This window comes from Pseudophryne corroboree, chromosome 4 (genome assembly GCF_028390025.1).
Source record: "Pseudophryne corroboree isolate aPseCor3 chromosome 4, aPseCor3.hap2, whole genome shotgun sequence".
Taxonomy (NCBI): Eukaryota; Metazoa; Chordata; class Amphibia; order Anura; family Myobatrachidae; genus Pseudophryne; species Pseudophryne corroboree.
Window position 1 is genome coordinate 388,683,661 of NC_086447.1, and position 26,433 is coordinate 388,710,093.

Sequence of the window (26,433 nt, forward strand, 5' to 3'; positions counted from 1 at the left end):
AAATAAAAAACCTAAAATAAACTTTCTTTCTAGGAGCTCAGGAGAGCCCCTAGTGTGCATCCAGCTCGGCCGAGCACAGAAATCTAACTGAGGTCTGGAGGAGGGTCATAGTGGGAGGAGCCAGTGCACACCAGATAGTACCTAATCTTTCTTTTAGAGTGCCCAGTCTCCTGCGGAGCCCGTCTATTCCCCATGGTCCTTACGGAGTTCCCAGCATCCACTAGGACGTCAGAGAAACAATATTCATTACTTTCAACAAAGGCTATCAGCCCCCATCCGCAGCCCATTGGATGGGGGGGACAGCCTGGTTTGGTTTAGGAGGGGGGACCCCACGCATTTTTTTTTGTGAAAAATTATAACATTTCCCACTGAAAAACATGCACGGATCTCATGGATCCGTGCATGCCTATACAAACACGGGATAAAAAAGCAGGTCTGTTTTTTTTTTAGCACTTTTTCACGATTTGTATTTTAGCACGGCAGTGTTTGGCTATTGTCGGCAGTGTTTGTGTTTTGCACTTTTTAGTAAATTCCCGATTTCTACCAAATTGCAGGCGTATTTGACCGATGGTGTATTGATTCATGATTTTTTCCTAGGACTTCCAAAATATTACGAATGCCCTCATCACTGCCGTGATTTTTGCTTAGTAAATTACCGAGATGACACTTTGAAGAAAAAACGGCATCTCGGTCAAAATCGGGACCTTAGTAAATATACCCCAGAGTCCCTAGACATGGCTATGTGAGAAACAAACACCCACACACACAGGAAAATGTCAGACAGTTTTTACCCAAGTATGCCACAGAGAAACACAGAGCTTGGAGCCAGCACACACACAGCGCTTCCAAAGGTAGATATATACAACTACCTGGTGCTGACTGTGTACCTTAATAGACTAAACAGTAATTTTACAGCCTCCCCTCCCTTCTACAACCCCCTGGTACCGCACAGGAAAGCTGGAGTTGCTTGGAAGGACAGCTCTCCCTGTCAGCGTCTCTGTACTGGATCTGCAGGCAGGAAAATGGCGCTGAACGCTGCTGGGTCCGCTCTGAGGATAAGCTCCGCCCCTGAACATGGCGCTGCTTCCTGCTCTTCACTTCTTTATACTGGCCTGAGGAAATGTGCTGGCAGCGTTACAGAGGTCCCCGACAGCCTTGGTGACAAGTGTAGGGTATAGGCGCTGGCTCAGCGCGCCCCTCAAAGCGCCGTACTGTGTACCGCTGAGCCTCCGGAGCACAGTTAGTACTGTGCTCCCACCCTGTTGCCGCCATCTTCACACTGGCTCCCCACTTGCTGTGGGGGCCGGTGATTCACTCGCCACTGAAATCTTCTGGCTCTGTTAGGGGGTGGCGGCATGCTGCGGGAGTGAGTGGTCGCCTCGGGCGACTAACGATCATCACCCTCAGGAGCTCAGTGTCTTGTCAGCGGAGATAGTGGCCATTAACCTCTCAGGGTTGGACACTACTCCCCCTCCTACGTCCCACAAAGCAGGGAGGCTGTTGCCAGCAGCCTCCCTGTGCCTAACTCTAATAAAAAACAACAAAACTAGAAAAACTCCTATGGAGCTCCCCTAGGTGTGACTGGCTCCTCCGGGCACATTTTGTAAACTGAGTCTGGTAGGAGGGGCATAGAGGAAGGAGCCAGCCCACACTATTAAACTCTTAAAGTGCCAGTGGCTCCTAGTGGACCCGTCTATACCCCATGGTACTAATGTGGACCCCAGCATCCTCTAGGACATAAGAGAAAGTGAAGTACTGTGAATACTTTCCGGATGCACTGTATGCTGACAAACGTGCAGAAAAATAAGAATTACTCACCGGTAATTCTATTTCTCGTAGTCCGTAGTGGATGCTGGGAACTCCGTAAGGACCATGGGGAATAGACGGGCTCCGCAGGAGACTGGGCACTCTAAGAAAGAATTAGGACTACTGGTGTGCACTGGCTCCTCCCTCTATGCCCCTCCTCCAGACCTCAGTTAGGGAAACTGTGCCCGGAAGAGCTGACACAATAAGGAAAGGATTTGGAATCCCGGGTAAGACTCATACCAGCCACACCAGTTCTTTTTGAAAGAAAATAGACAGGGCCGAAATCTGGACTTTAATGGATCCCAATTTTAGGCCCATAGTCACTCCTGACTGTAGGAAGTGCAGAAATCGACCCAGCTGAAATTCTTCTGTGGGGGCCTTCATAGCCTCGCACCAAGCAACATATTTTCGCCATATGCGGTGATAATGCTTTGCTGTCTTTCCTAGCTTTTAACAGCGTAGGAATGTCTTCAACCGGAATGCCCTTTTCCATCAGGATCCGGCGTTCAACCGCCATGCCGTCAAACGCAGCCGCGGTAAGTCTTGGAACAGACAGGGCCCCTGATGTAGCAGGTCCAGTCTGAGAGGCAGAGGCCAAGGGTCCTCTGAGATCATTTCTTGTAGTTCCGGGTACCAAGTCCTTCTTGGCCAATCCGGAACGATGAGTATAGTTCTTACTCCTCTCTTTCTTATTATCCTCAGCACCTTTGGTATGAGAGGAAGAGGAGGGAACACATAAACCGACTGGTACACCCACGGTGTCACTAGAGCGTCCACAGCTATCGCCTGAGGGTCCCTTGACCTGGCGCAATATCTTTTTAGCTTTTTGTTTAGGCGGGACGCCATCATGTCCACCTGTGGCCTTTCCCAACGGTTTACAATCAGTTGGAAGACTTCTGGATGAAGTCCCCACTCTCCCGGGTGGAGGTCGTGCCTGCTGAGGAAGTCTGCTTCCCAGTTGTCCACTCCCGGAATGAACACTGCTGACAGTGCTATCACGTGATTTTCCGCCCATCGGAGAATCCTTGTGGCTTCTGCCATCGCCATCCTGCTTCTTGTGCCGCCCTGTCGGTTTACATGGGCGACCGCCGTGATGTTGTCTGACTGAATCAGCACCGGCTGGTTTTGAAGCAGGGGTCTTGCCTGACTTAGGGCATTGTAAATGGCCCTTAGTTCTAGAATATTTATGTGTAGGGAAGTCTCCTGACTCGACCATTGTCCTTGGAAGTTTCTTCCCTGCGTGACTGCCCCCCAACCTCGGAGGCTTGCATCCGTGGTTACCAGGACCCAGTCCTGTATGCCGAATCTGCGGCCCTCTTGAAGATGAGCACTCTGCAGCCACCACAGTAGAGATACCCTGGTCCTTGGAGACAGGGTTATCAGCCGATGCATCTGAAGATGCGATCCCGACCACTTGTCCAAGAGGTCCCACTGAAAGGTTCTTGCATGGAACCTGCCGAATGGAATTTTGCTTCGTAAAAAGCTACCATTTTTCCCAGAACTCGTGTGCAGTGATGCACCGATACCTGTTTTGGTTTCAGGAGGTCTCTGACTAGAGATGACAGCTCCTTGGCTTTCTCCTGCGGGATAAACACTTTTTTCTGTTCTGTGTCCAGAACCATCCCCAGGAACAGTAGGCGTGTGGTATGAACCAGCTGTGACTTTGGAATGTATAGAATCCATCCGTGCTGTTGCAGCACTTCCCGAGATAGTGCTACTCCCACCAACAACTGCTCCTTGGACCTCACCTTTATAAGGAGATCGTCCAAGTACGGGATAATTAAAACTTCCTTTCTCGAAGGAGAATAATCATTTCTGCCATTACCTTGGTAAAGACCCTCGGTGCCGTGGACAGTCCAAACAGCAGTGTTTGGAATTGGTAATGGCAATCCTGTACCACAAATCTGAGGTACTCCTGGTGAGGATGGTAAATGGGGACATGTAGGTAAGCCTCCTTGATGTCCAGGGATACCATGTAATCCCCCTCCTCCAGGCTTGCAATAATCGCCCTGAGCGATTCCATCTTGAACTTGAATTTTTTATGTATGTGTTCAAGGATTTCAAATATAAAATGGGTCTCACCGAACCGTCCGGTTTCGGTACCACACACAGTGTGGAATAGTAACCCCGTCCTTGTTGAAGTAGGGGCACCTTGACTATCACCTGCTGGGAATACAGCTTGTGAATTGCCTCTAGCACAGTCTCCCTGCCTGAGGGAGTTGTCGGCAAGGCAGATTTGAGGAAACGGCGGGGGGGAGACGCTTCGAATTCCAGCTTGTACCCCTGAGATACTACTTGAAGGATCTAGGGATCCACCTGTGAGCGAGCCCACTGATCGCTGAAATTTTTGAGGCGGCCCCCCACCGTACCTGGCTACGCCTGTGGAGCCCCCCCGTCATGCGGTGGACTCAGAGGAAGCGGGGGAAGAATTTTGATTCTGGGAACTGGCTGACTGGTGCAGCTTTTTCCCTCTTCCCTCGTTTTACACGCTTGCATTTCTGAAGCCGAAAGGACTGTACCTGATAATACAGTGCTTTCTGAGGCTGTGAGGAAACCTGAGGTAAAAATTTTTTCTTCCCAGCTGTTGCTGTGGATACGAGGTCCCAGAGACCATCCCCAAACAATTCCTCACCCTTATAAGGCAGAATCTCTATGTGCCTTTTAAAGTCAGCATCACCTGTCCAGTGTCGGGTCTCTAATAACCTCCTGACCGAATGGACATTGCATTAATTCTGGATGCCAGCCGGCAAAATATCCCTCTGTGCATCCCTCATATATAAGACGACGTCTTATGTTCGCAAAATAGTATCCCTGTTTGACAGGGTTACAGACCACGCTGCAGCAGCACTATCTGCAGGTCTCAGTCTAGTACCTGAGTGTGTAAATACAGACTTCAGGATAGCCTCCTGCTTTTTATCAGCAGGTACCTTCAAAGTGGCCGTATCCTAAGACGGCAGTGCCACCTTTTTTGACAAACGTGTGAGCGCCTTATCCACCCTAGGGGATATCTCCCAGCGTAACTTATCCTCTGGCGGGAAAGGGTACGCCATCAGTAACTTTTTAGAAATTACCAGTTTCTTATCGGGGGAACCCACGCTTTTTCACACTTCATTCACTCATTTGATGGGGGAACAAAACACTGCCTGCTTTTTCTCCCCAAACATAAAACCCTTTTATAGTGGTACTTGGGTTAATGTCAGAAATGTGTAACACATTTTTTATTGCCGGGATCATGTAACGGATGTTCCTAGTGGATTGTGTATTTGTCTCAACCTCGTCGACACTGGAGTCAGACTCCGTGTCGACATCTGTGTCTGCCATCTGAGGAAGCTGGCGTTTTTGAGCCCCTGATGGCCTTTGAGACGCCTGGGCAGGCGCGGGCTGAGAAGCCGGCTGTCCCACAGCTGTTACGTCATCCAGCCTTTTATGTAAGGAGTTGACACTGTCGGTTTATACCTTCCACCTATCCATCCACTCTGGTGTCGGCCCCACAGGGGGCGACATCACATTTATCGGCATCTGCTCTGCCATCACATAAGCCTCCTCATCAAAACGTGTCGACACATCCGTACCGACACACCGCACACATACAGGGAATGCTCTGACTGAGGACAGGACCCCACACAGCCCTTTGGGGAGAGAGAGAGAGTATGCCAGCACACACCAGAGCGCTATATAATTTAGGGATTAACACTATATTGAGTGAATTTTTCCCAATAGCTGCTTGTATATACAATATTGCGCCTAAATTTAGTGCCCCCCCTCTCTTTTTTAACCCTTTGAGCCTGAAAACTACAGGGGAGAGCCTGGGGAGCTGTCTTCCAGTTGCACTGTGAAGAGAAAATGGCGCCAGTGTGCTGAGAGAGATAGCTCCGCCCCTTTTTCGCTGACTTTTCTCCCGCTTTTTTATGGATTCTGGCAGGGGTATTTATCACATATATAGCCTCCGGGGCTATATATTGTGATATATATGCCAGCCAAGGTGTTTTTATTGCTGCTCAGGGCGCCCCCCCCAGCGCCCTGCACCCTCAGTAACCGGAGTGTGAAGTGTGCATGAGGAGCAATGGCGCACAGCTGCAGTGCTGTGCGCTACCTTGGTGAAGACTGATGTCTTCTGCCGCCGATTTTCCGGACCTCTTCTTGCTTCTGGCTCTGTAAGGGGGACAGCGGCGGGCTCTGGGACCGAACACCAAGGCCAGTTCCATGCGGTCGATCCCTCTGGAGCTAATGGTGTCCAGTAGCCTAAGAAGCCCAAGCTAGCTGCAAGCAGGTAGGTTCGCTTCTTCTCCCCTTAGTCCCTCGCTGCAGTGAGCCTGTTGCCAGCAGGTCTCACTGTAAAATAAAAAACCTAATTATATACTTTCTTTCTAGAAGCTCAGGAGAGCCCCTAGTGTGCATCCAACCTCGGCCGGCACAAAATCTAACTGAGGCTTGGAGGAGGGTCATAGTGGGAGGAGCCAGTGCACACCAGGTGACCTAAAAGCTTTCTTTAGTTGTGCCCAGTCTCCTGCGGAGCCGCTATTCCCCATGGTCCTTTCGGAGTTCCCAGCATCCACTAGGACGTCAGAGAAACCTAAATATACTTTCTTTTCTAGAAGCTCAGGAGAGCCCCTAGTGTGCATCCAGCTCGAGCCGGGCACAGATTCTAACTGAGGTCTGGAGGAGGGGCATAGAGGGAGGAGCCAGTGCACACCAGGTAGTCCTAATTCCCGCTATTCCCCATGGTCCTTACGGAGTTCCCAGCATCCACTAGGACGTCAGAGAAAATTGTATTGCTGTGACTGCATAGTGAGACCTGTGCTACAGAATGTACCTGTGCTACCGAATGTACAAAGGTCTTATCGTGCACCGACTGGCTGCAACATCTGTTTATAAAAAGCTCAACTACAACCCTGTTACCTTGTAAGAACTTTAGTTACTGTTGTTGCATAGTGGACTTTAATGTTACACATAACAACTTTCCTGTCAGAGTTAGTGTCTGCTGTAAGCCTCACCGTTAATACTGTAAGTGATATATGCCAGTATTCATGCAGTGTTTTGGAGATCAAAAGACACTGCAGTTATTTTAATACTTTATGATGTACCTGTTAATTGTCTTTTGGAATGTATATACTATCTTTATCCTTGCATAATTGAGCTTCACTAGTTTACAGACATACTGTACTGGTTGCAGAATAAATATCACAGTTTTACACAGTTACAAAGCACCTGAATCATTCTCTACACTGTACTTACCTCTCTGTTGGTGTATAGTACAGCAGATGAGAAGCTGACCAAGGTACTTCCAAGTTGTACGCACTGCACCCACTACACCCTCACCACTCGATATGGGTTGTAGGAATGTTTTCAGAGCTTAGGCCACAGCAAGTTATACCCCTTTCACACTGCCGTAAATATCCTGGGATACTGCACGTGAATGCGGCATATTGTGCAGTGTGAAAGCACCCTGTTGAAATTATCCTGGTTGAGCAGCCCGGTATTTTAATCCACATAGCGTGCAGGGTTGAACACAGGTTCAACCCGTCTCGCGGTGCACTGTGAATGGGTAAGCTGGGTTAATGCTATCTATAACCTGTTCACCCCATAGGAAGAGCTCATCTCCAAGCACGGGCTCGGGTAGCATCGGTGGTAACGTCACCAACCCAGGTTAGGCCGCCAGCAGGAGCGGTTCTTGGCGCGGGCAAGCAGGGCATGTGCCTGGGGCGCTGCGGCCGCAGTCACCCCGCAGGCGTCCGCTGCCTACCTGCACCCCGTCATGACGTCTCTCCCATAGAGAGGAGCGGGCGGCCAGAGACGGAGCGGCAGCGGTCGGGAGCAGGGCTGGTAAGTATTGTTTTTTGTGTTTGTAAGTGGCCACTAGGGGGCACAGCAACAGGGGGCACAACTACTGGGGCAAATCTACTTGGGGCACAACTGCTGGGGCAAATCTACTGGGGGCACAGCTACTGGGGCAAATCTACTTGGGGCATAGCTACTGGGGGCATAGCTACAGGGGGCACATCTACTGGGGGCAAATCTACAGGGGGCACAGCTACTGGGGGCATAAACGTGGCCACGCCCCTCCCCTATGAAGCCATGCCCCTATTTTTTGCTGATCGCTTGCGGCACGTACTGTTTTACCGGGGGTGGGGTGGGGTGGGGGGGGGAGAGGGGTGCACCAGTGGAAACTTTCGCCCTGGGCACCACAAGGTGTAGAGCCGGCCCTGGTCGCCAGTCTGAAAGGGGTCTTACTGTACAAAATTCTGGGTGCGACCCAGCATAGCGGTGTGATCATGGTTTTGCTAGTACTCTACCTCCACACTCTCTTTGTGTTGTGCTCTTGTACACCGCCCCTCTAACCTTAAAATGTAAGATCTTACAAACAGGGTATCTCCTCCCCCCTTCCCCTCATGATTACTACCTTACCTTCCTTTAGGGTTTTGTTTTGTTTCCTTGTTGTTGTCCTCTGTACACTACAATTGTTTGAGGTTACAGTTATTGTATTGGTACTAGCTATCTTTGTTTTTGTTTTGTATTTTTAATAGTACTACAATTTCATATTATGCTATAGTCTATGTAATTATTGGAAAAGGGTATCAACCCTTCTAAAAAGGGGAGACGTGGACAAGTGGATATGATACCCATAACAAACAATGAGGTTTTATCAAGTATTTTCTATTAAATGATAGGTAAAGGCTGGTTGGTTGGTATGGGCATCTTCTGCACTTCCCCTCTCTTAGAAGGCTTGATATTGTTATTATGTTTGTCCTGTGGGGATTACTGCTCTGAATGGTGTTTTAAAACCTTTTATGTAACAATAATAATAATAATAATAATAATAATAATAATAATAATAATAAAAAATTAAAATTAGATCTATACAAAATAATCTGGCTAGTTATGTTATATACAAGATGACCAGAAAACAGTGCTTCAGTTTTCATAATCACTCACTCAGACCTGTATGTAATAAATATAATTTCTTGACCCAAATTAACCCATGCGGCAGGCAAGCAGAATAAAACAACAATTGTCATAAAATGTATATTTTCATGTTTTTAATATATTAACAGACACATCTGACATGTGTATTAATGTATAAATGACTTTGCCAGTGGTGGACGTTAGGCAACTAAAGAACTGAAAAACACAAATGCGTTCATACAACTTCCTTGGCATCATTAGGACTAAGTTGCTCACTGCAGGAACTATGACATACATGTCTGGTCCTCCCTTATTGCACTGAGTTGACAAAGAAATAAAATAAAAAACTAGGTCAAAATATACTGCTACTATACAAAGACAAAATCTTAATTCAGCAGCGAAAGTTAACATGTTTTAAGATGCACCTGTTGCCTTCATAGCGGAGGCAGGTATTATAACAACTGTACTAATATATACTAGACTTTAGCCTATTAAAACACCATGAACAAGTGATTTCACTAAAGTAACGTTTCATTCTTATGTCTCTCTTTGCCCAACGATCTAACGCCAATCCCACAAACTGTCAGCGATGTCATTGGTTCATAGTGAATTGGCAAGCTGCAACCTCACGATTATTCATTCATGCCCTATGGCGGCGTCCACAGTGTGTATGAAACAAATGCACAATAGGTAAAATGGACATAACAGGTTAGACAGTGATCAAATTCTGATGTCCATCAAGGATATTATTACAGTGCCGCATGTAGCCTCAAGGAGGCAGACGTGCTATGGAGTAAAATAGTTCATGTATTTAGTGCTGGGGACAGGCAGCAGGCTTCTGTAGGGCATTTTGTTAACAAGTCCATAAAGTTGGAAAAAACTCCATATGTTGACGGACAAGTTTTTTCTAGGTGTCTATGCCATGGGAATCCATATACGTTTGAGCACCCAAATATATACCTGTATGGTTTAGGCCATAAGCTTCCCTTGAGTGCAAAATCTGAACATGAATTATACAAACAAGTAGCTTAAGCACAATTCAAACAGAATACAAAACTGTGATACAATAAAAACAATTAGGGTTACTCAACAGGGAAGCAAACACACTCTTCACTAAAATTAAATAACACTAAATTAAAACTTTCATCTGCAAGTAATTTTACTATTTTGCAGTCATCCCCCAAATAAAGAGTACATGTTGCCTTCACAGAGTAGAAACAGATATTTTGTGGGAAGAACCAACAATTTAATAGGACATCACTTTGTGCGTTACGTAACAGTGATGTCACTGTTACTGGTGGGTAGATAATACAAAACTTAAGTCACTAGTAAATTGCTAAAATAGAATATTTTTTAAACCAATAAAGAAGACAATTGTATAGTATTAGTTGCTAGTGAATTGGTGGGACAGGCTATTTGTTACTAGTGAGTTGATAAAACAAAATATTGTTTCCTAGTGAAAAGGTAAAACGGAACATTGGTTTTCAGTGGATCAATGAGAGAATATCGGTTATTAGTGAAGTGATAAATCAGACTATTGTATACTAGTGAAATGATGAGACAGACTAGTCAATTAATGAGACAGAATATTGGTTACTAGTGAACTGATGAGAAAAGAATATCTGTTCAACCCACAAAATTGCTGTCCCCACGGTGTGCAGGTAATGTAGGTATAATACAAATAACGTATAAGAAAACTATCTCTACTAAAAATCAGATTTTTTCCCCCTAACCTATAGGAAGTTATGGGTCCTATTACCTAAATGCTATCTTATTAAGGCAGTTCATTCAAATGGCAAGTACAAATACACTGGTATCCTGCATTAGAAAATCAAATTCTAATTCTTGGTAACTATAAATTGCTAGTCAGCACCTATAATATGAAACTAGTAAGGCAACAGCAGTGTTCTATAACTACAATAATACTTTGTATCCATAGTCAATATCAAGGGCACAATACCACACTTTACCCAGGGCAGTGACAAAGTGATCTGCTACACTGGTGAACATTCTGGGGCACTAAGAGAGGCTATGCAGCCGCCATTAGTGTTCAGGGCTCTCTATATATCTAGCAATATAACTAAAGGCAAGTGCTTCCACATATATAGGAAGTATGCTGCTTCTCTTTAAGGGAATGCTCTTTTCAGCCTCTGTCTCTATTCTACTGTAGGCCCTCAATCTTAAATTAAATGTGGAACTGATAGTTTGTGTCAAACTATAACCTTATGCACTCTCTAAATGAAAAATGACCAAGCTAGCTCACATTTGATAAACACCACACACAGTCCTGAGATAGTATGTTACTTGATGGAGTCTAATTGTTACCATGTTCTATCTCATGAAGGACACTTAGAAAGAGGTACAGAAAACTGTGAGGTATGCAGAATATAGGGAGTTGCTTATCTAAAAAGTGATACGAAAATGAAACATATGGACTAATTTTCAAAACTAATATACAGATACACTTTGGAATAATCCCAGGCTGTATTACTGATGGCAAATGCCACCCTCCACAAATCTGGATTCCATTTTGGATAATGTGGTTTAAAGGGATAGGGAGTAAGTGCATTATGGTCTAGAGCAGAGGATTGCAACCAGTGACTCTCCAGATGCTGTTCCTCTGCAAGTCCCATCATACCTTGCCAGAATCACACAGGAACACCATAAGCTGGCAGAGCTTGAAGGGATTTGTTGGTAGTAGCAGGGCATGCTGAGGCTTGTCTGGAATCACAGGTTGCTTAAGCCTGATTTAGCTGGCAGGACTAAAACATTATCTACTGCTAGGTTGGTAAGCAATTGTAATGTTTCTGTGGCATTTCTAGGATGAGTGGAATTTATTTAGGACTATGTTAATCACATTATATTCATTAGGAATAGTTACTGTAGCTGTAATGGTGTCAGTGCACAGATTATACTACGCTTTCAATTTGATGTTGTATCATCTGGCATAGTGAAAAGGTGGCTGGATTTTCTGATCAATCCCTTCTTTGTTTACGCTGCTTGATATTGTCTTCCAGGGAAGAAAAGCCATTTGTGTGTCCATTCACTGCGCTCGCTGAGCCATTCTGGTAATCTTTCCTTCGCGAAGAGGTTTTCTTGTTGTAAGTCTGTATAAGAAAATTATAAAACATTGTGTCAGTCGCCACAAAAAGATATATCCATATCCCAAGAGAACACTCAAGATTACAATATGCCAAGTCCAATTTACCTTAAAAACAACACAGTCTATTTGTAGTAGAAATTTGTTTTTCTTGACTTAAATAAAATCGCTAAAACATAAACATATTTTCCGTAAACCTAATTAAAAAGCTACCATCCAACACAACCTAGCTTTCATTATCTACTTACATATTCTACCATTACTTATCCATTTTTTTTTTAATTTTACTTTGCCATAATTTTCTATAGCCTCCATTCACGCCTGGTGTTACCTGCTCAGCAAAGGGATGCAGAGCAGGGAGGCGCCAGGCCGGAGAGGCGTTCTCCCTGCTGTGCATCCCTGCTGCTGCTCCTGTCAGTGTCCCCACTGCTGCTGCTGCGCCTGTCACACTCTATGACAGACAGCAGCGCCGGCAGTATCCTCTCCCCCTCCTGTGACAGTAGCAGCACTCAGATCTGAAAAGGGCGTGGAGCTACATCGGATGGAGGAGGCGGAGCTACATGGGACCAGGCTGCTGCCACAGGAGGATGAGCTGATACAGCCTGGCCAGACTGTGATAGGTAAGTTGAGGGAAGGTGAGTGAGTGATAGAGAGAAAGTGTGTATGTATGTGTGAATATCTGTGTGTGCATAAGCAGCACCGCTACTGGGGGCAGTATATGTATAAGCGGCACCGCTACTGGGGACATTATGTGCATAAGCGGCACCGCTACTGGGGGACATTATGCGTATAAGCGGCACCGCTACTGCGGGGTACTATGTGTATAAGTGGCACCGCTACTATGGGGGCATTATGTGTATAAGCAGCACCGATACTGGGTGCATTGTGTGTATAAGCGGCGTTGCTACTGGGGGTATTATGTGTATAAGCAGCACTTCTACTGGGGACATTATATGTATACGCAGCATTGCTACGTGCAGTGTAATATGAATAATATTGTGCTACTGTGTGGCGTAATTTGAAATGGGGGTACTATTGTATGGTCAAATCCCTTCATTGTGAGACCACACCTCTCTTTTTGCCGTGTGCCAAAGACTCGCGCTGTCCCTTTGTAAAGTACAGGAAGGTACAAATTCATAGTTTGCAGCGGGGCGCCGAACACCCTAGAACCGGCCCTATTATTAGCTTATTATTTTAACCATTATTATTTATAATAAGATTTTACTCACCGGTAAATCTATTTCTCGTAGTCCGTAGTGGATGCTGGGGACTCCGTAAGGACCATGGGGAATAGCAGCTCCGCAGGAGACTGGGCACAGCTGAGAAAGAATTAGGACTACCTGGTGTGCACTGGCTCCTCCCACTATGACCCTCCTCCAGACTTCAGTAAGGATACTGTGCCCGGAAGAGCTGACACAATAAGGAAAGGATTTTGAATCCCGGGTAAGACTCATACCAGCCACACCAATCACACCGTATAACTCGTGATATTATACCCAGTTAACAGTATGAACATAACAGAGCCTCTCAACAGATGGCTCAACAATAACCCTTTTAGTTAACAATAACTATATACAAGTATTGCAGACAGTCCGCACTTGGGACGGGCGCCCAGCATCCACTACGGACTACGAGAAATAGATTTACCGGTGAGTAAAATCTTATTTTCTCTAACGTCCTAGTGGATGCTGGGGACTCCGTAAGGACCATGGGGATTATACCAAAGCTCCCAAACGGGCGGGAGAGTGCGGATGACTCTGCAGCACCGAATGAGAGAACTCAAGGTCCTCCTCAGCCAGGGTATCAAATTTGTAGAATTTTGCAAACGTGTTTGCCCCTGACCAAGTAGCAGCTCGGCAAAGTTGTAAAGCCGAGACCCCTCGGGCAGCCGCCCAAGAAGAGCCCACTTTCCTCGTGGAATGGGCTTTTACAGATTTAGGCTGTGGCAGGCCAGCCACAGAATGCGCAAGCTGAATTGTGCTACAAATCCAGCGAGCAATAGTCTGCTTTGAAGCAGGAGCACCCATCTTGTTTGGTGCATACAGGATAAATAGCGAGTCAGTCTTCCTGACTCCAGCCGTCCTGGAAACATAAATTTTCAAGGCCCTGACTACGTCCAGTAACTTGGAGTCCTCCAAGTCCCTAGTAGCCGCAGGCACCACGATAGGTTGGTTCAAGTGAAAAGCTGATACCACCTTAGGAAGAAATTGGGGACGAGTCTTCAATTCTGCCCTATCCATATGGAAAATCAAATAGGGGCTTTTACATGACAAAGCCACCAATTCTGACACCCGCCTTGCCGAAGCCAAGGCCAAAAGCATGACCACTTTCCACGTGAGATATTTTAAATCCACGGTTTTGAGTGGCTCAAACCAATGTGACTTTAGGAAACCCAACACCACGTTGAGGTCCCACGGTGCCACTGGGGGCACAAAAGGAGGCTGAATATGCAGCACTCCCTTAACAAATGTCTGAACTTCAGGCAGAGAAGCCAGTTCTTTTTGGAAGAAAATCGACAGAGCCGAAATCTGGACCTTAATGGAACCCAATTTTAGGCCCATAGTCACCCCTGACTGTAGGAAGTGCAGAAATCGACCTAACTGGAATTCCTCCGTTGGGGCCTTCCTGGCCTCACACCACGCAACATATTTTCGCCATATGCGGTGATAATGTTGTACGGTTACATCTTTCCTAGCTTTAATAAGCGTAGGAATGACTTCCTCCGGAATACCCTTTTCTTTTAGGATCCGGCGTTCAACCGCCATGCCGTCAAACGCAGCCGCGGTAAGTCTTGGAACAGACAGGGCCCCTGCAGCAGCAGCTCCTGTCTGAGCGGCAGAGGCCATGGGTCCTCTGAGATCATTTCTTGAAGTTCCGGGTACCAAGCTCTTCTTGGCCAATCCGGAACAATGAGTATAGTTCTTACGCCTCTTCTCCTTATTATCCTCAGTACTTTGGGTATGAGAGGAAGAGGAGGGAACACATAAACCGACCGGTACACCCACGGTGTCACTAGAGCGTCCACAGCTATCGCCTGAGGGTCTCTTGACCTGGCGCAATATTTTTCCAGCTTTTTGTTTAAGCGGGACGCCATCATGTCCACCTGTGGCCTTTCCCAACGGTTTACAATCAGTTGGAAGACTTCTGGATGAAGTCCCCACTCTCCCGGGTGGAGGTCGTGCCTGCTGAGGAAGTCTGCTTCCCAGTTGTCCACTCCCGGAATGAACACTGCTGACAGTGCTAACACGTGATTTTCCGCCCATCGGAGAATCCTTGTGGCTTCTGCCATCGCCGTCCTGCTTCTTGTGCCGCCCTGTCGATTTACATGGGCGACAGCCGTGATGTTGTCTGACTGGATCAGAACCGGACGGTTTTGAAGCAGGGGCTTTGTTTGACTTAGGGCATTGTAAATGGCCCTCAGTTCCAGAACATTTATGTGTAGGGAAGTCTCCTGACTTGACCAAAGTCCTTGGAAGTTTCTTCCCCGAGTGACTGCCCCCCAGCCCCGAAGGCTGGCATCCGTGGTCACCAGGACCCAGTCCTGTATGCCGAATCTGCGGCCCTCTCTGCGGTGAGCACTCTGCAGCCACCACAGCAGAGACACCCTGGTCTTTGGAGACAGGGTTATCAATCGATGCATTTGAAGATGCGATCCGGACCATTGGTCCAACAGGTCCCACTGAAAAGTTCTGGCATGGAACCTGCCGAATGGAATCGCTTCGTAGGAAGCTACCATCTTTCCCAGGACTCGCGTGCAATGATGCACCGACACCTGTTTTGGTTTCAGGAGGCCACTCACTAGAGACGACAGCTCCTCGGCTTTCTCCTCTGGGAGAAACACTTTTTTCTGGACCGTGTCCAGAATCATCCCTAGGAACAGTACACGTGTCGCCGGAACCAGCTGAGACTTTGGAATATTCAGAATCCAACCGTGCTGGTGTAGCATCTCCTGAGATAATGCTACGCCGACCAACAACTGCTCTCTGGACCTTGCCCTTATCAGGAGATCGTCCAAGTATGGGACAATTAAAACTCCATTTTTCCAAAGGAGTATCATCATTTCGGCCAATACCTTGGTAAATACCCTCGGTGCCGTGGACAGGCCGAACGGCAACGTCTGGAATTGGTAATGACAATCCTGTACCACAAATCTGAGGTACTCCTGGTGAGGATGGTAAATGGGGACATGCAGGTAAGCATCCTTGATGTCCAGAGATAACATGTAATCTCCCTCTTCCAGGCTTGCAATAACCGCCCTGAGCGATTCCATCTTGAACTTGAATTTTCTTAAATATGTGTTCAAGGATTTCAAATTTAAAATGGGTCTCACCGAACCGTCCGGTTTCGGTACCACAAACATTGTGGAATAGTAACCCCGTCCTTGTTGAAGTAGGGGCACCTTGACTATCACCTGCTGGGAATACAGCTTGTGAATTGCCTCTAACACAGCCTCCCTTTCTGAAGGAGTCGTTGGTAAGGCAGATTTGAGGAACGGCGGGGGGGGGGGGGGATGTCTCGAATTCCAGCCTGTACCCCTGAGATACTACTTGAAGGATCCAGGGATCTACCTGTGAGCGAGCCCACTGATTGCTGAAGTTTTTGAGACGGCCCCCCACTGTACCTGGCTCCGCCTGCTGAGCCCCAGCGTCATGCGGCGGACTTAGCAGAAGAAGCGGGGGAGGACTTTTGTTCCTGGGAAGTGGCTGTATGCTGCAGCTTTTTTCCCCTACCTCTGTCTCTGGGCAGAAAGGACGCGCCTCTACCCCGTCTGCTCTTTTGGGGGCGAAAGGACTGCACCTGATAATACGGTGCTCTCTTTGGTTGTGAGGGGACATGTGGCAAAAATGCTGACTTCCCAGCTGTTGCTGTGGACACTAAGTCTGAAAGACCATCCCCGAACAACTCCTCACCCTTATAAGGCAAAACTTCCATGTGCCTTTTGGAATCTGCATCCCCTGTCCACTGCCGGGTCCATAACCCTCTCCTGGCACAAATGGACAGTGCACTTATTTTTGATGCCAGCCGGCAAATATCCCTCTGTGCATCTCTTATGTAAAAGACAGCGTCTTTAATATGCTCTACGTTTAGCAATATAGTGTCCCTGTCTAGGGTGTCAATGTTCTCTGACAGGGAGTCTGACCATGCAGCTGCCGCACTGCACATCCATGCTGAGGCAATAGCTGGTCTCAGTATAATATCAGTGTGTGTATATATAGCTTTTTGGAGAGCCTCCTGCTTTCTGTCAGCAGGTTCCTTTAGGGCGGCCGTATCTTGGGACGGCAGTGCCACCTTTTTTGATAAGCGCGTAAGTGCTTTATCCACCTTAGGGGGTGTTTCCCAACGTGACCTATCCTCTGGCGGGAAAGGGTACGCCATTAGTAATTTTTTTGAAATTACACATTTTTTATCAGGGGAAGCCCACGCTAGTTCACACACGTCATTTAATTCTTCAGAAGGGGGAAAAACTACTGGTAGTTTTTTCTCCCCAAACATAATACCCTTTTTTGTGGTACCTGGGGTCACTTCAGAAATGTGTAAAACATTTTTCATTGCCTCAATCATATAACGAGTGGCCCTATTGGACATTACATTAGTCTCTTCGTCGTCGACACTGGTATCAGTATCCGTGTCGACATCTGTGTCTGCCACCTGAGGTAGCGGGCGTTTTAGAGCCCCTGATGACTTTTGAGACGTCTGGGCAGGCACGGGCTGAGAAGCCGGCTGCCCCACATTTGGCATGTCGTCAAATTTTTTATGTAAGGAGTCGACACTTTCGCGTAATTCCTTCCACAAGTCCATCCACTCCGGTGTCTGCCCCGCAGGGGGTGACAACACATTTATAGGCACCTGCTCCTCCTCCACATAAGTCTCCTCATCAAACATGTCGACACAGCCGTACCGACACACCGCACACACACAGGGAATGCTCTGACAGAAGACAGGACCCCACCAAGCCCTTTGGGGAGACAGAGAGAGAGTATGCCAGCACACACCAGAGCGCTATATAATACAGGGATTAACTAAATTATATCCCCTTATAGCTGCTATATATGTATTTTGCGCCTAAATTTAGTGCCCCCCCTCTCTTTTTTACCCTTTTCTGTAGTGTAGACTGCAGGGGAGAGCCAGGGAGCTTCCTTCCAGCGGAACTGTGAGGGAGAAATGGCGCCAGTGTGCTGAGGGAGATAGCTCCGCCCCTTTTTCGGCTGACTTTTCTTCCGCTTTTTTATGGATTCTGGCACGGGTATTTATCACATATATAGCCTCTGGGGCTATATATTGTGATATATTTGCCAGCCAAGGTGTATTTATTGCTTCTCAGGGCGCCCCCCCCCCCAGCGCCCTGCACCCTCAGTGACCGGAGTGTGAAGTGTGTATGAGGAGCAATGGCGCACAGCTGCAGTGCTGTGCGCTACCTTGGTGAAGACTGATTTCTTCTGCCGCCGATTTTCCGGATTCTTCTTGCTTCTGGCTCTGTAAGGGGGCCGGCGGCGCGGCTCCGGGACCGAACACCAATGGCCGGTTCCATGCGGTCGATCCCTCTGGAGCTAATGGTGTCCAGTAGCCTAAGAAGCCCAAGCTACCACCAGTTAGGTAGGTTCGCTTCTTCTCCCCTTAGTCCCTCGCTGCAGTGAGTCTGTTGCCAGCAGATCTCACTGTAAAATAAAAAACCTAACATATACTTTCTTTCTAGGAGCTCAGGAGAGCCCCTAGTGTGCATCCAGCTCGGCCGGGCACAGGATTCTAACTGAAGTCTGGAGGAGGGTCATAGTGGGAGGAGCCAGTGCACACCAGGTAGTCCTAATTCTTTCTTAGCTGTGCCCAGTCTCCTGCGGAGCCGCTATTCCCCATGGTCCTTACGGAGTCCCCAGCATCCACTAGGACGTTAGAGAAATGTGTGTCTGCCTCGAGTGGAACATGCCATCACTGTACATTGCATCTTATTGCCATTTTGTATTAGACACCCAACTGCCATTTTGTCCCCTTTTTTTAATTAATTAATTCTTTCACTGAACTACCCCTTTATATTGTATTGCTGTGCATTGTATTCAGGTATGGTTTAAGAGAGGAGGAGGTGTGCTGTTTTCCCTCTTCTCAGTGCAGCTGTCAAGTAGACTCTGGGGGCACCATGTTTGCATTGCTCTGCATTGCTTAGCCTTATTTGTATTGTATTTCTTTGCTTTATTTTGCCTCTCCTGCTATGCCGCCCTGCCCCATTCTCTCCACCCCTATGTAGTCACTTAACGTTTTGCTTTCCTATCTCTCTCCTCACCATTCACTGTCTCCTCCCTTGATCTCTTGATCTGTACCACTGTCGCTCCCTGGTGGTTTTCTCCTTCTCTTATCACTATCTCTCTGGCCATACTCCTCGTTCCTTTATTATTACCACTACCCTATCTTCATGTATTTTAGTAACAGGGCAATTGCACATCAAATCGGGAATTCTGCTAATATCACAATGCTAAAGAAGGTTAAGGGAGAACTCTATTGCCTTCACAGCCAGTATAACGATAAGTAATGGGTGAGATACGACTAAAGTGGTGTCTTTACCTGAATGTAGAAATTGGTGAAGAGGATGATGAGAGAGATCATATAGCCATTCTGGAAATACAGCCATCCCATGGGAAATGCACAGCGCCATACCATCGCACAGCTGGTCTGAGTCATGGTCAGGACAAACTGAGTCTGCAGCACAATACAACATGAGACAGTCAGCTACACTAAGCATTGTTATTTACCGAGTATCGGGAATCAAATACAAATGTTTTGTACCATACAGTATATTGAATATGAGCTTTGAACCTTTATTTTATGGAAATTAAAGAATACTATTAAATTAACATAGTACTTTTATAGGGTGTAGTATGGTTTGCAGGCGGCCAGGCTCCCGGCGACCAGCATACCGGCGCCGGGAGCTCGACCGCCGGCATACCGACAGCGTGGCGAGCGCAAATAAGTCCCTTGCGGGCTCGCTGCGCTCGCCACGCTGTGGGCACGTGACGAGCGCCACGCTATTCATTCTCCCTCCTGGGGGGTCTTGGACCCCCACGAGGGAGAAAATCTGTCGGTATGCCAGCTGTCGGGATTCCGGCGCCGGTATACTATGCGCGGGGACCCCGACAGTCGGCAACCTGAAGACCACCCCTTTTATAGTCTGGATGGTGATTCGATCTTAATAAATTAAAGGGTGCTTATACTGACTAGAAACAAGAAGCATACAGTAGTTTTGTGCCTCATTCAGGATCTCATAGTACATGCATATATAGATAGGAAATTGCTCCTTCATATGGGAAACCTACACTTAGGAAAGCTGGGTAGAAACAAACAAATAACCCAAGTATTGGCATGTTAAATGTTCAGTAAAAACTATATACACACACATCACATAATATAATGCATACAGAGCAGACATATGAAGCTATCACCCCACATTGCTTAGAGGGAGCCTGATTAGGGTTCATCAGTAAGGAATCTGGTTTATTACTTATACATCTGATCTGTGACACAGACGTGAGAAAATTCCCTTGGTGGGTGAAGGAGATAAACGACATGCTCAAATGTCAGATTTAAATTTACATCTGTACGCTCTGCCAAGTGGTGATGAATGAAAAACTTACCAGTTGGCACTGAGTGATATATTTCTTCCACCACAAATAGGGACGCAAGGACGGAATAGCTGAGAGTCCGTAGTAGGAATACATCAGGACATGAATAAAGCTATTGAGTGTTGCACCAAAGTAAGCTACAAAGAAAACGAATGTAAATAAATACATCTTTTGGATTAATAGATCATCTGGAGTACATCAATGAGTAATTAAGAGTTAAAATGCTATTAAATCAAAACAAAAAATGTATCCAATGAGCTAGCTAGCATGGCTTTAGCAGTACCTGTCAGGGTTGCTACTAATCATGTGAATCAGACCTGGCTCCGGTCATAGTAAGGCTGGTTTCATATAGTAGAGTGGATATGGAATGTGGCCCACTCGTCCCTATTATGTTCCAGTAGTCTCTTCCCAGAAACCTTGGCATAAGGGGTGGCTAGTTCAGTAAATGCCCCCACTCCCAAACAGGCAGCGACTGTATTATCTATTATAATCAATGGCAGCGACTGTATTATCTACAATGTCATGTACAAGTATAGAAGCTGGCCTGCCCTGTAGGGAAAGGCTAAAGTCAGGATTACTGAAGAGCTCAGGAAACCCGTTACTAATAATATGTAATTCACTCTCACAACTCTTCAGAGAAAATAAATAAATTATAAAATCTGCCGCACTTCCAACGGTTATTTGTTGCCATGGGCTTCATAAAGTGGTGGCTTCAACTTTTGTTCCCTACTGTTAGAGAACATCACAAACTTATTTTTTTAATTAACGTTTTATCCTTGAAGTAGATCTTTCACTTCAGTAATATATTATAACTAAGGGCCTGATTCAGACCTGATCGCTGTTGTGCGTTTTCGTAGGGCGGCCGATTATCATTCGACTGCGCATGAGTACGGATTGTAATGTGCACGCGCGAGGCCAAACTGTGAAAGAAACCAGCGTCTTTTTAGATCGCTAGGCGTAAGCAAGTTGATTGACAGGAAGTGGACGTTTGGGGGTGGTACCTGTCCGTTTTCTGGGAGTGTCAGGAAACACAGGTGTTCCCAAGCGTTTTTCGGGGAGGGTGTGTGACGTCAGCTCCTGCTCCGAACAGCCTGTTTCTTTCGCACTGTAGGAGTAGGTCCTGGGCTACGCTCAGACTGGAAAAAATAAGATTTTAAACCTACCGGTAAATCTTTTTCTCGTAGTCCGTAGAGGATGCTGGGGACTCCGTAAGGACCATGGGGATAGACGGGCTCCGCAGGAGACATGGGCACTTTAAGAAAGAACTTTAGGTATGGGTGTGCACTGGCTCCTCCCTCTATGCCCCTCCTCCAGACCTCAGTTAGAGAAACTGTGCCCAGAGGAGACGGACAGTACGAGGAAAGGATTTTTGTTAATCCAAGGGCAAGATTCATACCAGCCCACACCATTCACACCGTATAACTTGTTAACAGTATGAAGACAACATAGCATCAGTCCGAGACCGATGAAACTATAACATAACCCTTTAGTAAGCAAAACTATATACAAGCCTTGCAGAAGTAGTCCGCACTTGGGACGGGCGCCCAGCATCCTCTACGGACTACGAGAAAAAGATTTACCGGTAGGTTTAAAATCTTATTTTCTCTTACGTCCTAGAGGATGCTGGGGACTCCGTAAGGACCATGGTGATTATACCAAAGCTCCCAAATGGACGGGAGAGTGCGGATGACTCTGCAGCACCAATTGAGCAAACAGGTAGTCCTCCTCAGCCAGGGTATCAAACTTATAGAATTTTGTAAAGGTGTTTGAACCCGACCAAGTAGCAGCTCGGCACAGCTGTAGTGCCGAGACCCCTCGGGCAGCCGCCCAAGTAGAGCCCACCTTCCTAGTGGAATGGGCCTTGACCGATTTGGTAACGGCAATCCAGCCGTAGAATGAGCCTGCTGAATCGTGTTACAGATCCAGCGAGCAATAGTCTGCTTTGAAGCAGGAGCGCCAACCTTGTTGGCTGCATACAGGACAAACAGTGCTTCTGTTTTTCTTACTCTAGCCGTTCTGGCCACGTAAATTTTCAAAGCCCTGACCACATCAAGGGACTCGGAATCCTCCAAGTCTCGCGTAGCCACAGGCACCACAATAGGTTGGTTCATATGAAAAGATGACACCACCTTAGGCAAAAATTGAGGACGGGTCCGCAATTCCGCTCTATCTATATGGAAAACCAGATAGGGGCTTTTATGAGACAAAGCCGCCAATTCCGACACTCGCCTAGTCGAAGCCACGGCTAACAACATGACCACCTTCCAAGTGAGATATTTTAACTAGTGATGAGCGGATTCGGTTTTACTCGGTTCTCAAAACCGAATCTTATTGGCTATCCAAAACACGTGACATCCGTGAGCCAATAAGATTCGGTTTTGAGAACAGAGTAAAACCGAATCCGCTCATCTCTAATTTTAACTCCACCGTTTTAAGTGGTTCAAACCAGTGCGACTTAAGGAAACTCAACACCACATTAAGGTCCCAAGGCGCCACCGGAGGTACAAAAGGAGGCTGAATATGCAGCACTCCCTTCACAAAAGTCTGCACTTCTGGGAGAGAAGCTAATTCTTTCTGAAAGAAAATGGATAAGGCCGAAATCTGAACCTTAATGGAGCCTAATTTTAGGCCCATATTCACTCCAGTTTGTAGAAAGTGAAGGAAACGGCCCAGATGGAATTCTTCCGTAGGAGCATTCCTGGCCTCACACCAAGAAACATACTTTCGCCATATACGGTGATAATGTTTAGCTGTCACGTCCTTCCTAGCCTTTATCAGAGTAGGAATGACCTCATCCGGAATGCCCTTTTCCGCTAGGATCCGGCGTTCAACCGCCATGCCGTCAGCCGCAGCAAGTCTTGGAACAGACAGGGCCCCTGTAGCAACAGGTCCTGCCTTAGAGGAAGAGGCCACGGATCGTCTGTGAGCATCTCCTGCAGATCCGGATACCAGGCCCTTCGTGTCCAATCTGGAACAATGAGAATTGTCTGTACTCCTCTTTTTGTTATTATTCTCAATACCTTTGGGATGAGAGGAAGAGGAGGAAACACATAAACCGACTGGAACACCCACGGTGTCACTAGGGCGTCCACAGCTACCGCCTGAGGGTCTCTTGACCTGGCGCAATACCTCTGCAGCTTTTTGTTGAGGCGGGACGCCATCATGTCTATCTGGGGCAGTCCCCACTGACTTGCAATCTGTGCGAAGACTTCTTGATGAAGTCCCCACTCTCCTGGATGCAGGTCGTGCCTGCTGAGGAAGTCTGCTTCCCAGTTGACCACTCCTGGAATGAACCGTGCTGACAGTGCGCTTACATGATTTTCCGCCCAGCGAAGAATCCTGGTGGCTTCTGCCATTGTGTGAAGACAAGCCTCCTGACTTGTCCAAAGTCCTTGGAAGTTTCTTCCCTGTGTGACTGCTCCCCAACCTCGGAGGCTCGCGTCCGTGGTCACCAGAACCCAGTCCTGAACACCGAACCTGCGGACCTCTAGAAGGTGAGCACTTTGTAGCCACCACAGGAGAGATACTCTGGCCCTGGGGAACAGGGTGATCATCCGATGAATCTGTAGATGTGACCCGGACCACTTGTCCAGTAGGTCCCATTGGAAGGTCCTCGCATGGAACCTGCCGAAGGGAATGGCCTCGTACGATGCCACCATCTTTCCCAGGACTCGAGTGCAGTGATGCACTGACACCTGTTTTGGCTTCAATAGGTTCCTGACCAGGGTCATGAGTTCCTGAGCCTTTTCTATCGGAAGATAAACCCTTTTCTGGTCCGCATCCAGAATCATGCCCAAGAAGGTCAGACGAGTCGTAGGAACCAACTGCGACTTCGGGATATTGAGAATCCAGCCGTGTTGCTGTAACACTTTCAGTGAAAGTGACACGCTGCTCAGCAACTGCTCTCTTGATCTCGCTTTTATGAGGAGATCGTCCAAGTACGGGATAATTGTGACACCCTGCTTGCGCAGGAGCACCATCATTTCCGCCATTACCTTGGTGAAAATCCTCGGGGCCGTGGAAAGCCCAAACGGCAACGTCTGAAATTAGTAATGACAATCCTGTACCGCAAATCTCAGGTACGCCTGATGAGGTGGATATATGGGAACATGAAGGTATGCATCCTTTATGTCCAGGGATACCATAAACTCCCCCCCTTCCAGGTTGGCGATGACCGCTCTGAGCGATTCCATCTTGAATTTGAACCTTTTCAAGTATAGGTTCAGGGATTTTATCTGACCGAACCGTCCGGTTTCGGGACTACAAACAGGGTTGAGTAATATCCCCTCCCTTGTTGAAGTAGGGGAACCTTGACCACCACCTGTTGAAGATACAATTTGTGAATTGCATTTAAAACTAACTCCCTTTCTGGGGGAGAAGCCGGCAGGGCCGATTTGAAAAACCGGCGAGGAGGCACCTCTTCGAATTCCAACTTGTAACCCTGAGAAACAATTTCTATTGCCCAGGGATCCACCTGTTAGCGAACCCAGATGTGGCTGAAAAGTCGAAGACGTGCCCCCACTGGGGCGAACTCCCTTAGCGGAGCCCCAGCGTCATGCGGTGGATTTTGTAGAGGCCGGGGAGGACTTCTGTTCCTGGGAACTAGCTGTGTTGTGCAGCTTTTTCCCCCTGCCCTCACCTCTGGCCAGAAAGGACGCACCACGTACTTTCTTGTTTCTCTGTGACCGAAAGGACTGCAATTGATAATGTGGCACTTTCTTAGGCTGTGAGGGAATATAAGGCAAAAAATTGGATTTACCAGCTGTAGCTGTGGAGACCAGGTCCGAGAGACCTTCTCCAAACAATTCCTCACCCTTGTAAGGTAAAACCTCCATATACCGTTTTGAGTCGGCATCACCTGTCCATTGTCGGGTCCATAGGACTCGTCTAGCAGAAATCGACATGGCGTTGACTCTAGAACTCAGTAAACAAATGTCTCTTTGAGCATCCCTCATATATAAGACAGCATCTTTTATATGTCCTAGGGTCAATAAGATAGTATCCTTATCCAGGGTCCCAATCTCTGCTGATAAGGTATCTGTCCACGCTGCTACAGCGCTACAAACCCAAGCCGACGCAATAGCCGGTCTGAGTAAAGTACCAGAATGTGTGTGAATGGACTTCAAAGTAACCTCCTGCTTGCGATCAGCAGGATCCCTTAGGGCAGCCGTATCTTGGGATGGCAGCGCTACCTTTTTGGATAAGCGTGTCAACGCTTTGTCCACCCTAGGGGAGGATTCCCACCGTATCCTGTCCTTTGCCGGGAAAGGATACGCCATAAGAATCCTTTTGGGAATCTGCAGTTTTTTGTCTGGAGATTCCCACGCTTTTTCACACAACTCGTTCAGCTCATGAGAAGGGGGAAAGGTTACCTCAGATTTCTTTCCCTTATACATGTGTACCCTTGTGTCAGAGACCGGGGGTTCCTCTGTGATATGCAAAACATCTTTTATTGCAATAATCATATATTGAATACATTTAGCCACTTTTGCCTGTAACCTTGCATCATCGTAGTCGACACTGGAGTCAGAATCCGTGTCGGTATCAGTGTCTACTATTTGGGATAGTGGGCGCTTTTGAGACCCCGAAGGTCCCTGCGACATAGGGACAGACATGGGTTGACTCCCTGGCTCTTCCCTAGCCTCAGCTTTGTCTAATCTTTTGTGCAATAAATTCACATTAGCACTTAAAACATTCCACATATCCATCCAGTCAGGTGTCGGCGTTGTCGACAGAGACACCCCATTCATTTGCTCCACCTCCTCCCTAGGAGAGCCTTCTACCTCAGACATGTCGACACACACGTACCGACACACCACACACACAGGGAATCCTCATATCTGAAGACAGTTCCCCCACAAGGCCCTTTGGAGAGACAGAGAGAGAGTATGCCAGCACACACCCAGCGCTAATGACCCAGGAAAAAACACAATATGTTTACCCAGATAGCACTGTAATCTGTATATTGCGCCAATTTTGTGCCCCCCCCCCCCTTCTTTAAAACCCTCTTTCACCGTG

General features: G+C 47.2%; 1 protein-coding gene across 7 annotated transcripts in view; it reads right to left on the reverse strand.

Annotated features, from left to right (window-relative positions):
* Positions 1-8,828: 8,828 nt before the first annotated feature.
* The window catches only part of ELOVL5 (ELOVL fatty acid elongase 5), a 181,404-nt gene continuing 163,799 nt past the window's right edge, over positions 8,829-26,433 (reverse strand). For all 7 annotated transcript variants that reach the window (XM_063916702.1, XM_063916706.1, XM_063916705.1 and 4 more), the window contains exons 6-8: positions 20,428-20,552; positions 19,361-19,495; positions 8,829-11,816 (exon numbers count right to left, since the gene is read on the reverse strand). In XM_063916702.1, coding sequence (XP_063772772.1) covers positions 11,685-11,816; positions 19,361-19,495; positions 20,428-20,552 — 392 coding nt within the window. In that variant the 3' untranslated portion in view covers positions 8,829-11,684. The remainder of the gene's footprint in view (positions 11,817-19,360; positions 19,496-20,427; positions 20,553-26,433) is intronic.